A 15,343-nucleotide genomic window follows, 5' to 3' on the forward strand; every position below is an offset into this window, starting at 1 on the left:
GTATGTCAGTGGGGTTGGCTTTGAGGTTTCAAAAGTCCAAGGCAGGCTCTCCTCTCTCCTCTCTCCTTCCACCCCCGCCACCTGCAGATCAAGATGTAGCTCTCAATTACTGCTCCAGCACAATGGTCCCTGCAATGATGATAATGAACTAAGACTCTGAAACTATAAAAAGGCCCCATTTAAATACCTTCGTTTATAAGAGCTGCCTGGGTCAAGGTATCTCCCTCAGCAACTGAACAGAGACAAAGAGAGTTTGGGAAGCAGCCCCAGAAGCAAAGTGCTTCTCTGACTTTTCCTGAACCCATCTCTCATTCTTAGTCTCCCTCCAGGTAAGCAGCAGAAACCAGAATCCTTCTTCCCAGAGTGAACCTGCATGCCTTCTTCTCAATGCCAGCTACAAGCACTGAGGGAAACATGAAGCCGAGTCAAATCCCCTGACTTTCCCACTTACAGTGCTCTCAGTCACCAAGCATCTGTCTGCTTCCCAGACTTGTGAGGGAACCTAGAAAGGTCAGTAGAGTCGCAAGCAAGCAGATTTGAAGCTGACCACAGACATAAAAGAGACTCATTGAAATCGGCCAAACCCAAGGTGACTGAAGTACACACAAAGTGCCAATGTTCCTGCTAGATTGGCAGGAAACGTCTAATCAATATAAAGGTGATATCTGTCAACATGCAAGTCAGGAACTTTGCTATAGCCTAGGCAGGGGCTCATAAAGTGGAAACACATCTAGCCCTCACCTCTAGGAGCCTACATAAAGAATGGTTATTTTCTGCCATGCCCACAGTTCTCAGACATCAGCAGCAGCTGTCTGGATGCACTATAGACCATACCTTTCAGCTGCTTGAGTTGGTTAAAAATGCATTATCTCTTCACCAACAGGATTCTGAGAGCAGATAGAATAAAAGAGGCTGCTCTGGCCGCACGATGAACTTGAAGTAATGAGGTCTATAAGTTGACTTGAACAGACGGAAATGATATTAAGCTTTCATGGAGGACAAATGAAAGTATCTACCTGTAACGTCTCTGACAGGCAGAGACCCTTTGCCATTTTAAACTCTGCTGCCGTGGTGCATTATTCCCAGGAAGCTGAGAGTTTAATAAGACTTTGTGCAGACACCTCACCTGCCACTTCTGGCTGCCTGCTGGCAACCCTAAGGTTCTTGATGTGGAGCTGACAATCTGGGCAGACATCAGGGCAATAGATTCCCGCAGACACGGGGACACAGGCTGGCACAGTAACATCTGTCTGGTGCCCTCTCATGCATGCCAGTCCCAGAACGATCTGATTCACAGTCAGTCCCTACACTCAGGTTGGGTGTTTAACTCCAGACATACTGAATCTTCTGCACATAAAGTACCGCCCTTTGCTGGGATGTCAAGGGCTTCCTTGAACAAATCATGCCTGGTTTGTCCAGCGTTAACTCTCTTCACACCCTCTATCCTGCCCTCCACTTACTAAGGTTACTGACTGGCTCCCCTTTCTCTCACTGGTGGGCTACAGCTCTTCAGCAGCTTTCTTTCCTCTCAGAGTCAGATTGCAGCCTCCCTGCTTTTCTCTCTATTGAGGAGAGTTGATAACAAGGCAGGCTGTGTGGCTCCCTCCCGCTAGCAGCTGAGAGTAGGCTCAGCTCCCACTCCTTAGACCAGGAATAATCTGAAGTTACAGCTAGTCTTTACCAGTGCCTTCTGATTTCTTCCACGCACGATAGGTCAGACATCATCACGGGAATGAAACTAGACCACCCGCCTCAGTATCTGTGAATCAGAAGGCTTTGTCCTCTGGTCCTGAAGGGTATGTCCGTCCTTTCAGATCTTATTGTGTGACACCATGCTGTTGCTTTCCCAGGGCTCTTCCTCTTGAGCATGCTCATGGTTGCCCATGGTTTGAGGCTCTCACCTAATAAAGCTCATTCCAAGGGTAATGCTGTGACAGCTCTTTTTTGTGAACCTGCATTAAATCTCTAACACTTACCTTCATGTTAGTCAGTGGCTTTTACCTTGTTCAGGTGGCCCACCATCTTACCTTCAAATACAGACACCCACTGGCACTGCTCATGGTACCCTTGAGGAATGATGCACATCTCACTCCTCTATAGCACGGGGTGCTTCATACAGAACAAAGCTAACTTCTCTTGCTGTGTTTTCAGTTACATGTTCCCAACCTCACCTACAGAGACACCGAGTCAACAGAGAAGTGTCCAGGACTCTGATATTCCAAAGATCCAGAGACGCTGCTGATTGGGAACCATGTTGAATAATACCTGTTTCCAATACAAAGAGACAATGGACATCTTTGTCCTTTAAGAATTTTATTATATAATTATATCTTAAATATTTTCTTATAACTTAAAATATCCAGACATCTACAAAGCCACCTTCTGCATGTGTTACATTTGAGTTCTCTCTGAGACTGGTAACAGAACAGGCAGCCATTTTAATAGTCACATTTGAAGGAGGGCATAAATACTTATTGTACAGCATTCGTTAATAAGTTTAACAAAAATTCTAAAATCAAAGCAAACAAAAATATCTACAAATACAAACATATAAAATTCTAACAGCCAAACTTAAACATCACTTGAAAGGCTCCCAAGGCCATGGACAAAGGATAAATTTATAACAAATGTTTATTTTGTCTGCCTATTTAACTAAAAATTTTTAAGTGTTTGACAGGAAAATATAAAGATTGCTAGTGTTTTTATAATTAACTTTTGGAAATAACTGATTAACTTCCTAAAATTCAGATATTAGGGCATCTATCTTTTTAAAATTGTTAGTAATGTTCTCAATACATTCTCCAGCTTTTAGTCCTGTCCCATCCGTCACCATACAGTCCTCTTCATGGTAGCTCTGAGACGCACTGTCTGTGGGAGCTTCCAGGTGGCACTGAGACAGCTGCAAAAAGAGTCATATAGTGCATAACATCTGCAGAGGTCTGCTATATGGTTCATCACAACTACAGAGGTCTGCTACACGGATCATCACAATTACAGAGGTCTGCTATATGGGTCATCACAACTACAGAGGTCTGCTATATGGGTCATCACAACTACAGAGGTCTGCTATATGGGTCATCACAACTACAGAGGTCTGCTATATGGGTCATCACAACTACAGAGGTCTGCTATATGGGTCATCACAACTACAGAGGTCTGCTATATGGGTCATCACAACTACAGAGGTCTGCTATATGGGTCATCACAACTACAGAGGTCTGCTATATGGTTCATCACAACTACAGAGGTCTGCTATATGGATCATCACAACTACAGAGGTCTGCTATACGGTTCATCACAACTACAGAGGTCTGCTATACGGGTCATCACAACTACAGAGGTCTGCTATATGGGTCATCACAACTACAGAGGTCTACTATATGGGTCATCACAACTACAGAGGTCTGCTATATGGGTCATCACAACTACAGAGGTCTGCTATATGGGTCATCACAACTACAGAAGTCTGCTACACGGATCATCACAACTACAGAGGTCTGCTACACGGATCATCACAACTACAGAGGTCTGCTACACGGATCATCACAACTACAGAGGTCTGCTATATGGGTCATCACAACTACAGCAGGCCTACTTGGTTACTGAGGATCTTAATTCTCCTCCAGAAGAGCAGTGCACACAGTTTTCTTTGTAAGTGGTCAGGTGATATGGTCTGTATGTAGTATGAAGTCTATTAAACATATTTGTGTAAGGCTAAGTTGTTGCTTAAGTTCTGTCTCTCTTCTCCTCTTATATTTGTTAGCTTATACCTTGGGACAGAATGATCATACTAAACCTGAATTTTCTCTATTGGGAGAGAGAAGGCAGACGCTTCAGGCAGTTGCCATAGTCAGTTGCCATGCCTCTCCTCTCCTAGACGGACACAGGTTAAGATCTCTCCTGGTAAGCGACCACCTCGTGGTGCTACACAGATTACTAAATATGAGTTAGTCAAGATAAGAGAATTAGCCAATAAGAGGTTAAAACTAATGGGCCAAGCAGTGTTTAAATGAATACAGATTCCATGTAATTATTTCGGATGTAAAGCTAGCTGGGTGGTGGGACACAGCCCCGCTGCTCCTTCTACAATGCCACTAATCTACACATCTTGTCCTACAAGCACAGCCCTTACATGGGAAGAAGTCATCTATAAAGGAGCCACTGTGGAGAATTTAAAAGCCAATTCACAGTCCATAGATCCTGGTGGAACTGTGCTGTTGGAGCAGCCTGAGAAAATTTCCTGTGTTTTCCAACTCAGCAGGAGCTGACGTTCATTTCCTCTAACACACTAATCTCTAGGATGATAAATTCTGTATGCAGTACTTAATTTTTAACTCAGTAAGAAAGGCGTTAAAGATTCATCTTTAGCTGGGCATGGTGCGGAACACTTACAATTCCAGCACTTGGGAGTTAGAGCTGAGGCAGGTGGATTAATGTTTGAGGCCAGCCTCAACTACACAGACAACCTACACTAGCAAGGGAGACCCTATCTCAATAACAGATGGGGAAAAGCTCTGATCATGTCTTCATACTTGCTAAGGATCTAAATGAAACTGGCAGGCTGGCAAACCTCTAAACTACCTGCCCATTTCTAAACCCAGCTCTTAGAGGGAGGTGCTATCACTACTGGGGATGTACTGGCCTGAAAAGAAAATGTGCAAAAAAAGAGACGAACTCTTCCAAGAGTTGGTTTTCTCTTTGGACTGCCACTGCCCACCACTGCCTACTGTCACCTCTGACACATACCCCAATTTGTGTTGCCTAATTCTTTTTTTGTTGTTGTTGTTGTTGTTGTTTTGGTTTTTTTTTTTTTTGTTTTTTTTTTTTTTTCGAGACAGGGTTTCCCTGTAGTTTCTAGAGCCTGTCCTGGAACTAGCTCTTGTAGACCAGGCTGGCCTCGAACTCAGAGATCCGCCTGCCTCTGCCTCCCGAGTGCTGGGATTAAAGGCGTGAGCCACCACCGCCCGGCCACGTGTTGCCTAATTCTTAAACAGTTCTCTAGAGCAGGGGATGAATAACTACCAAGTGACACAAGAACTCAGTAGCATAACCGGCATTTACCTTACATTTATGTTACTAATAAATAATAATAAAGCAATTAAATTCAAATGGTTACACTAGAGATTCAGTTGATGTGCTTTCTGACTCTGGGCACACTATGTATCTGAAAGAATTAATGAAACCTTATGTAACTTCTAGCTGCCATTTATGTTGTGATATTTAAGGAACAACTACACCACAGGGTCAAGTGTCTACACTGAGACTGATTTTATCACACTGATGGACCCCATGCTGCCCTTTATAAACAGCCTGAGCTTACGATCACAGACTCTCACTTCATTTATGCAGATACTGGACAGTGAGAACACACGGCTTCCTCAATCTAGGAGCTAAACCCAGGAGCTCTTGCTCTGCCGTCAACACTGAGGTTTTGTCTTACGACAGCCAGACATGCACTTGTCTCAGCGCACAGACCAGACAAGGAGGGTCCCACCAAACTGCTCCCCTTTCCCAGAGACCTGCTCCACTTCTCTTACCTGGAAAGATCACAAGCATGGGAGAAGTCTGTTGCTGTTAATCTGTCAACTTGACTGGATTAAGAAACCTCCACAGAATTAATGGCATTTAGAAAGCATGTCTGCCAGCGTGGGCATTTCTAGGGAAAGACCATGGGGGTTCTGAGCTAACAAACTTGTAACATAGCTGACCTGATCAGGTCACAATCCAAAGGTGCTAATAGGAGGGAGGTAATGACAGGCAGGAGGGGGGTATAGCTGTAGGAAATAGGGAGCATGAGTATTGTGGGGACTCATTCTGCCAACAGACTTGGGATACCAGTCTTAGGGTATGGCTTCTTGTCCGTATGCATGCCTGCCAGAAGAGGGCACCAGATCTCATTCCAGATGGGTATGAGCCATCATGTGGTTGCTGGGAAATGAACTCAGGACCTCTGGAAGAATAGTCAGTACTCTTAACCTCTGAGCCATCTCCCCTGCCCCTAGTGATAAACTTCTGAGCAATGTTCTAACCATGACTTGAACACAGCTTTATCTACAATGAATCTATAGGGCTAATAGCATTCTATAATCTGACCTTTGAAATAATGTCCTCAAAGCTGGTGATTCAAGAATAGCCCATTAGGGGTTTCTGGAAAATAGTTCAATGGCAGTGAACCGAAGTTGTGCTGCAAACATCATGCTAGTCCCTGTTAAGGGGATGAAAGGCGACTCATACTGAAAATTCCCAGCACTCAGGTTATAGAGTAAAACCATTTTAAGACAAACATAGTTTACATGATACTGGAACTACTAAATGAATCACATCAACGTGATTGTTCTAATATACATGCTTCATATAGTTTTTATCTAAGAACAAGACTAAAACATTACAAAAGCAAAATATATACTTGTTTTGCTTTGTGGTGCTGGAGACAGCAGACAGGGCAGGGGCTCTGCCACTAGACCTTTTTGTTTGGTTTTGGGATCTCAATATGATATCCAGGCTGACCCTGATTTAGAAATTCTCTAGTCATTAACTCAGTTCCTAAATGCAATCAAAGTTGATATAAAATAAGTACTAAACAGTTGCTTTATTCAAAAGTAGTTGCTCTATTTGGAATAAGTGCTCTTAAATTTATTAACAGTTATGTTTGACCAAAAAGATGTTTCAGCAGTCCTGGCCTGATTTTTAAAACTTTTTACCACTTCCATCTGTACATTGAAAAGCTTCAAATCACATTGAAACAAGCATGTTTAATGATCTTATCATTTTTTCTAATCTAATACCTACATATACAAAGAACTGCACAGCTACCGCAGCATATAATGGTAAAAAAAAAAAGATGCTTGTTAAACAGAGTATTTAAAACATTAATGCTATCAAGCCAATAAAATATTCAAATCATAAATTATAATTTTCTAATTTGATTTGAATCATCTTTCAGATAATGCATCATTTCTAACACCATTTCTATCCAACCATGGAAGGTTTATCATATTTCTATGTAAGTTTGCTACTTCTGCTACCCGACTTCCATGTACCCTGATGCCCTAAGGCTGATACCCCAAGGCTATTGGCTGAACCATCAGTTTCCACAACACGTCCATAGGGCTCTATCTTGCTTTGGCCCCTTCCTGCATTCTCTTTCCTCTGCATCCAGTCTCACCAGGATATGAAGAGCTCTGCACCAAGACTCCCTGCCGTGATGACTTACTCTCTTTTGGTCATTTCTGTCAGGTAAGGCCACAGTGGCTAATACAAGGTCTCTCTACAATGGTCCACCCAGCCACAGGACGACTGTTCATCGTCCATCCCAACCCGAAGACTGAAAATTGACAGCCATCTCTGCTCACACACATTTCTCCTAGGAAAGCCTATATTTCAATGGTGCAGCTACTGGTCGTTAGCACTGTGGCAGCGATGCCTCAGATTTCAGAATAATTAAACTGTACAGTCAGTTACAAATCCTGAGGCTGCCGAATGGTAACTCTTCATACCTGTCCTTGTCCTGGCTCACTGGCTCTTGCTGTGGGCTCTTGGACCTGCTGCAGCATTTTCTCCAGTTCTTTCAGTAAACCTTCCATCTCAGAGACAACTAAAGGAAATCATGAATACAGTAAAAGCTACATCTTTAATTGATTCCATCTAATTCAAAATCTTAACTACCCAGAAATAACTCTTCTAAATACTACAGGATTAAAAATAAAAAACAAACGTTCATAGTTTTAAAAATTTTAGCTTTAGTTAACTTAAAAATTACAGATTTCTTTTTGTTTTTTTTTACATACTTAGGTTCTGTTATCATATGGCTTTTATATATGACCTCTGCTTGTTGCAAAATTCTGTTATGAATTTCCAGGTGAAAGTTTTAAAATTCTTTGAAAGGGATGGGTAATTTTCTTGATATGTATAGAGTATAAAATATCTTTGGAATATAAGAAGCTCATTTGAAGTAGCTGCATGTTTTGTCTTAATTGGGTCCCAGGCATCAGACTCAATTATGTTTGAAAAGCAGACATCACAACCAAGAGCAATGGACAGTTGATAGAGGGGTCAGTTTCCTTTAAAGGCTGTGGCCCCATAGGCCCACCACGTTCCTGGAAATGGCCCCACACCCACCAGCATTTGGAGTGAACAACTGGATAATTGGGAAAAGACACAGTCAGGAGAGCAAGGACATGGGGAGTGTGGTGGTGAAGATGACCGAACGCCTCACCTCCATGGGTGACATTAAAACTGATGCTTAAGAGGAAAATTCACACAGGTGAGTGGTTGGGACCAATGCAGGCTCATCCTTCTTTTCCACTTTCCTGTGCCTGGGGCCCTCCGAGGGAGAGAGTGCCTCGCTAGGGTGAGCATGCACTCCCTGTGGGTGCTTGTGGAGATCTGACACTCCTGTCAGGAGTCATCTTCCACTGATCTTTTACTGTCTTCATTCATTCACTTGGGGGAGGAAGGCTCCCTCAAGTCAAACCCAGAGCTCTCTGAAAGCTACTCTTACTAGCCAGTTTGATGCCCACTGACATTTTTCATGGTTTCTTGGGATCCCTTTGATCCTCACACTTGCATGACAATTAACCACTGAGCCATTGCCAGAACCCCACAAGTTCATCCAATCCTAATCCAAATATGTAAATTGCTTAGTCTGATTTGAAACAGAAAACATTATGCTTATAAATGCCTTTTTTGCTGTGAAATAAGTGGAAAAGGTGTTTACTGTTTTGTTTAACATACTGAGATAAAAATAATGTCTATCTTAACCACTTAAGAAAGACAGCCTAGGATAATGATAGAATTGAATCCTGATGAACAATATGCATTTGAATTCTCCACCTAAATAAAACAGCATTTGTACTTGACACAGAGTCTTGCTGAAGCAAAGATCAAAGCAAATAGCACACAAGTAGCTTGCTGTTTGTAGCTTGCAGAGACAGATGAGACATCTGAGAAGCCTGTGGAAAGACAGCAAACCAGAAGGAGATGCCCTGTCCCTCCACTTCCACTCTGATCCCTGCGTCTGACATACCCCCTTCCATTTTCTGCCGTCTTGACAGATCACCAACAGTCACACCGGCAGCACAGCTGGACGTTCAAGGAACATTTAAATGTACCCCGGCAGGACATAAGAAAGGGAATTTTAAATACTGATAAAGTACTAGTTTGGTTTTTTGTTTTGTTTTTTGTTTGATTTTCCAGACACAGTTTCTGTGTAACAGCCCTGGCTGTCCTGGAATTCTCTCTGTAGACCAGGCTGGCCTCAAACTCACAGAGATCCATGATAAAGCACTATTGATAGCAGTATTTACTGAAATCATGGCAGTTAGGAAATGGAAAATCTTCCTGCGGCTGCTGTTACAACGAAGGAAAAATCGGTTGCCTTTTGCATTTTCCACATTACAATCTGCAGCAATATGCCAGCCAGCATCTCTGCCAAAGCATCTCTCTGTATTCAAACAACACACACCTACAGTGTGTCTGCTGTGGGGCGGGAACTCAGGGAAGTCAGGCTGGACCAGGAGCCTCCTCACCTCAGCCTCAGGCTGACCAGTAACAACTAGTCTTGAAACAACCTGAAAGAAGGAATGAGTTCTTTGCTTCAAAGCAAAACAAACAAGAACTGCAACTGACTTGGTGACCACCCCAAACCACCTGTTTTCTTTAGGAATCGCTGAAGACAACAGAATAGTCCATTCTGACTCAGGAGTACTCAAGAGTTTGGTGGGCCTAAGAATAACCTGGGCAATTCATTTTAAAACATGGATGCACCATGTCTACAGAACTCAAACTTTCTAGAGAAATGTATGCTCCTACTGAAGCTTTTTGAATGAAATTAACATTCAATTTTAGTATATTTTTATTTATATTTATGTATGTGCATGTGTACACACGTGTATGTTCACAGGTGCACTCAAGGACACTAGGGCAGATACGTAAGTGCCATAGCATGCGTGTAGAGGTCAGAGGACAGCCTGCAGGAGGAGCTTCTCCCTTGTCTGCTTGAAGAAGGGTCTGCAATGCAGTTTAGCATGCAGCATACTCTAGACTAGCCTCTGTCTCCTGCCTGCACCTCCCTCCTCTCAGTGGCAATGCTGTGACTCCTGCTGGGCACCACCTCAAGCAGCTTTCAGTGTGTTCTGGGAACTCAACTCATGTTGCTAGGCTTGAGCCACAAGTGCTTCTGCCACTGGGGCCACCTCCACAACTCCAGTGGCGGTATCTCTTTTCTGTTACCTGTTAACTCATGGGTCACTGTTTGTGGTAATCCTCAGGCTGATCCTCCAGTTCTTGATGGAGGAGTGTCTATGTGTTACTTTCACTGATTAATAAAGAAACTGCCTTGGCCCTTTAAGAGGACAGAAAATTAGGTAGGCAGAGTAGACAGAACAGAATTGTGGGAGAAAGGAAGCAGAGTTGGGGAGACGCTTCAGGCAGTCACCATAGTGAGTTGCCATGCCTCTCCTCTCTGAGATGGATGCAGGTTAAGATCTCTCCTGGTCATCTAGGTTGTTTCCAGGATCTGGCTATTACAAATAATGCTGCTATGAACATAGTTGAGCAAATGCTTTTGTAGTATGATTGGGCATCTCTTGGGTAAATTCCCAAGAGTGGAATTACTGGGTCCTAAAGTAGGTTGATCCCGAATTTCCTGAGAAACCGCCACACTGCTTTCCAAAGTGGTTGCACAAGTGTGCATTCCCACCAGCAATGGATGAGTGTACCCCTTACCCCACAACCTCTCCAGCAAAGGTTATCATTGGTGTTTCGGATTTTAGCCAACCAAAAAAAAAAAAGAAAAAAAAATAAGATGGTATCTCAAAGTTGTTTTGATTTGCATTTCCCTGATAGCTAAGGAGGTTGAGCATGACCTTAAGTGTCTTTTGGCCATTTGAACTTCTTTTGTTGAGAATTCTCTGTTCAGATGCCCTTCAGTGGAAGAATGGATGAAGAAACTGTGGAATATATACATGTTAGAATACTACTCAGCGGTAAAAAAACAATGACATCTTGAATTCTGCATGCAAATGGATGGAAATAGAAAACACTATTCTGAGTGAGGTAACCCAGACCCAAAAAGATGAACATGGGATGTACTCACTCATAATCGGTTTCTAGCCATAATTAAAGGACATCGAGCCTATAATTCGGGATCCTTGAGAAGATAATAAGAAGGTGAACCCAAAGAAAAACATATAGTAATCCTCCTGGATATTGGAAGTAGACACGATCGCCAGGCAAAAATTGGGAACTTGAGGGTGGGGCAAGACGGGGCCAAGGGAAGATGGGGAGAGAAAATCGTGAAGGGGAGAATGGGGGGAGCTCGGAGGAATGGGATACTTGGGATACAGGAAGGGTGGATATGGGAGCAGGGAAGCATATATCTTAATTAAGGGAGCCATCTGAGGGTTGTCAAGAGACTTGGCTCTAGAGGGGTTCCTGGGCTTCCAGGGAGATGCCCCCAGCTAGTTCCTTGGGCAGCTGAGGAGAGGGAGCACGAAAAGGTCAGTTCCTATAGCCATACTGATGAATTTCTTGCATATCACCATAGAACCTCCACCTGAAGAAAATGACTGAGCCCCACATTGGAGCACTGAACTGAGCTCCCAAGGTCCTAATGAGGAGCAGAAGGAGGGAGAACATGAGAAAGTCAGGACTGTGAGGGGTGCTTTCACCCATGGAGACGGTGGGACAGAACTAACGGGAGATCACCAACTCCAGTTGGAATGGGACTGATAGAACATGCCACCAAACCGGACTCTCTGAATGTGGCCAACGGTGGGGGCTGACTGAGAAGCCAAGGACAATGGCGCTGGGCTTTGATTCTTCTGCATGGACGGGCTCTGTGGGAGCCTTCTCAGCTTGGTTGATCACCTTCCTGGACCTGGGGGGAGTTGGGAGGACCTTGGTCTTAACATAGAGTAGGGAACCCTGATGTCTTCTTGGCCTGGAGAGGGAGGGAGAGGGGTATGGGTGGAAGGGAGGGGAGGGAAGGGGGAGGAGGAGGGGAGGAGATGGAAATTTTTAAATATAAAAAAAACATGAAAAGAAAAAAAAGAATTAAGCAGAAAAAATAAGATCTCTCCTGGTAAGCGACCACCTCGTGGTGCTACACAGATTACTAAATATGGGTTAAAGGAAGATGTGAGAATTAACCAATAAGAGGCTGAAACTAATGAGCCAGGCAGTGTTCAAAAGAATACAGTTTCGTGTAATTATCTTGGGTAAAGCTAGCCGGGTGGCGGACACAGCCACCCATCCCGCCGTCCCATCTTCAAGTTTCCCTTACACTTTTTCCTACTTTACTTTGTGAATCTTAGGAAACTGACATTGAAATTTAATGTCATGTTGAAAAGATGGATTTTAGCTCCACTATAAAGAAAAATGCCAAATAAACATCTTCACATTTCTAACATTAGGCTAAAGCACACTCAGGTTATGATGAGATGTGTCACTGCCAAGTTCACTGGAATCTCTGTTTGCAACCAATCTGAAAAAGTGTCTGCACTGCCTTTTGATCAAAGGGTAGACAGAGTAATGGAAGGCTTCATCATCTGGCCAGGACTCTTAACAGCTTGACTGATGTTGATTTCTGCTTCCAGAGCTACAGGAGGTTTGCTTTTCTGTAAGTTTTCCTATATTGTAAGCTGAAATTAAAAAACAATTCTCAAGAAATGGCAGTTCCTGTAATCTACAGACTCAGTTATCAGAATTGGTCAATGATATCCTCCAAGTCTGGGGACAGAATGAATGCCTTTGCTGACTATACAACCAATCATCTCCTATCTGTGATGATTATCCTGTAGTTTCTTGACTTGTTTCCATTCACCGTTAAGAGTAGAAAGGGAGAAGGAGGAAAATGAGGATGGGGGAGGGAAGAAGAAAGAGAGTGAGAGTGAATGAGAGAGAGAGAGAGAGAGAGAGAGAGAGAGAGAGAGAGAGAGAGAGCCCATACATAACAGCACATCTAAGGCAGGAAGACAATTATATCATCTGACTGTGCAAAACAATTGAGGCCAAGAACTGGGGCACAGGTTACCTCCTAGTAATGAAAGCAGAACTGGCCCCACCCTTACTGGATGCCACTGCCACAGCAGCTCCCTTGCACTTTGTCCTTTGAAAGGTTATTTCTCTTCCCTTCGCTCAACATCTTCTAAAGAGAAGCTACACTGAAATGACTAAATGGGCAAAGACTTGCTGGCTCTGGAGAAAATATAAGGATTGTGTGTCCACAATTAAGGTGTTAGCTGTTAAATAATCTCTCTACTTTTATAGAACCTAGAAGGCCTGGTTCCTTCAGATTATACCAAACTATGAAAAGATCCTCCTTGTCCTTTGGTTCTATGAGTCAAATAACACAGAACATGTCACTTGCTATGAAGCTTAATTTGAAGAAAAGAATGACTGTCTAGTGAGCAACAGGAAGTAGCCCCAGAAGGCCAAGGACCAGTGATGCACCAGCTAGAGAAGAAGAGAATGAGACATGTGCCCTTGAACTACAGAGGCCACTCGGCATTATAAGACAGCCCTCACAGGAGCACACTGTTCTGTCTTCCCCCTGTAAAAAAAGCTCTGAGTATATCTGAGTTCTCTACGTGGGTGCTTTGATGCTGGCATACCCTTTATATTCATGAATTGGCCCTTGAATAAATGTGATTTATTTCCCACTAGCTCTCCTTTCTGAAGAATTGGCTTTCAAACAATCATCACTGAACATGAGACCCATAATATCATAAAGAAACGGAATATGGATGCTTGGAAAGAGATTGCTCTGAACCAAACTGATGCCATCTTCATGAGATCATCATGCCTTCTTGTAAGGGTCTATCATGGTGAAGCCTGTTGGTTGGCACTCCCTCTGGGAGGATGGGGTGGGAAGGATCATTGAACTTTGAGTGACCAGGTATTTCTGTACAATGCTGCCCTAACTGCACAAGGCCTTGGGATCTCAGGCTAGAGTATTTAGGGTGGGGAAATACTGGGAGAAGCTGAGCTCTGTCTGTGCAGATATGGAAAAGCCATCAACCACATTCAGTGAACTGTCCAGTACGACAGTTTTGGGCCACCCATGCTCCTGTTAGTAACACTGTCCCCATGCTGTGTAAGCAAGCACAGCAAGCGCGTGTGTTCCTGGTGTGAACCGTGCTGTGTAAGTGAGCACAGCAAGTGCGTGTGTTCCCGATGTGAACCATGCTGTGTAAGCGAGCACAGCAAGCGCGTGTGTTCCCGGTGTGAACCGTGCTTTGTAGGAGGGGCAGCACTGCTCACATCACACCCTGCCCCAAGGAAGGAGTTTCAGCAGCAGGGATCCACAGAAATATTGACAGAAATTAAAAAGCTTGAGAAGTTTTGTTATTCCTTGCTTGCTAGTGGGTGTTTGATGTAGGAGATTCTTCTGCTTGTGTTGATTTCATTCATTAATAAAGAAACTGCCTTGGCCCATTTAATAGGCCAGCCCTTAGATGGGTGGAGTAGACAGAACAGGAAGAAGGAAATGAGGTCTATGGCTCAGACAGTCGCCATGCCTCTCCTCTCCGAGATGGACGCAGGTTAAGATCTCTCCTGGTAAGCGACCACCTCGTGGTGCTACACGGATTACTAAATACGGGTTAATTAGCCAATAAGAGGCTGAAACTAATGGGCCAGGCAGTGTTTAAAAGAATACAGTTTCCGTGTAATATTTTGGATAAAAAGCTAGCCAGGTGACGGGACGCAGCCCCACTGCTCTATCTACAGGTGTTTGTTTATTTTTATTTGTTGAAACTTTTGTACAATGTGTTCTGATAAAAATCCACTGCCTCCCCCACTCGTTTCAAATCTATCCCACCTTTCTACCCACCCAACTTTGCCTCCTCTCTCTCTCTCTTTTGTGTACACACTTTGGTATGTGTGGCCTTCACTGGAGGCCCTGGCCATATCCTTAAAGAAAGCTGACTCTCCCCCCACAGCTGTCAGCTGTTACAGATCTTTAGCTAGAAATGCGACGTCATGACCACCCTCCCTCTGCATTCTGGATTGTGTCTGTCGAGTGCCTGCACTTGTCCTGTGCATGGTGTCTCAAACTGCTGTTAATTCATAAGTGCAACTATAGGTGGAGTTTCTCTGTGTCCTAGCAGTCACTCCAAATAACTACAATAGCCTTAATACAAATTATAAATGCTCAGCTGATATTTCAGACTTATTACTAACTAGCTCTTAGAATTTAAATTTACTCATTTTTATTAATCTATGTCTTGCCATGTGGCTCATATATTTACCTGTCCTCCAGCATGTCTTGCTTCCCCTATATCTCCTGGTGACTCCTCTGACTCTCCTTCTCCTTCCCATTATTCTCAGTTTGGCTATCTCA

General features: G+C 43.5%; 2 protein-coding genes across 2 annotated transcripts in view; one reads left to right on the forward strand and one right to left on the reverse strand.

The window, feature by feature from the left end:
- The first annotated feature begins 338 nt into the window (after positions 1–338).
- Positions 339–3,772, forward strand: LOC121677143. Its single transcript, XM_042054780.1, has 2 exons — positions 339–3,526; positions 3,558–3,772. Exons 1-2 carry the CDS (start codon positions 2,947–2,949, stop codon positions 3,653–3,655), a joined length of 678 nt encoding a protein of 225 aa, XP_041910714.1. The 5' UTR covers positions 339–2,946; the 3' UTR covers positions 3,656–3,772.
- Zcwpw2 (zinc finger CW-type and PWWP domain containing 2) overlaps positions 2,366–15,343 on the reverse strand; it is a 122,221-nt gene continuing 109,243 nt past the window's right edge. Inside the window, exons 8-9 of the mRNA XM_038323172.1 lie at positions 7,497–7,594; positions 2,366–2,899 (exon numbers count right to left, since the gene is read on the reverse strand). Coding sequence (XP_038179100.1) covers positions 2,738–2,899; positions 7,497–7,594 — 260 coding nt within the window. The 3' untranslated portion in view covers positions 2,366–2,737. The remainder of the gene's footprint in view (positions 2,900–7,496; positions 7,595–15,343) is intronic.

The sequence above is a fragment of the Arvicola amphibius genome, chromosome 3 (genome assembly GCF_903992535.2).
Source record: "Arvicola amphibius chromosome 3, mArvAmp1.2, whole genome shotgun sequence".
NCBI lineage: Eukaryota > Metazoa > Chordata > Mammalia > Rodentia > Cricetidae > Arvicola > Arvicola amphibius.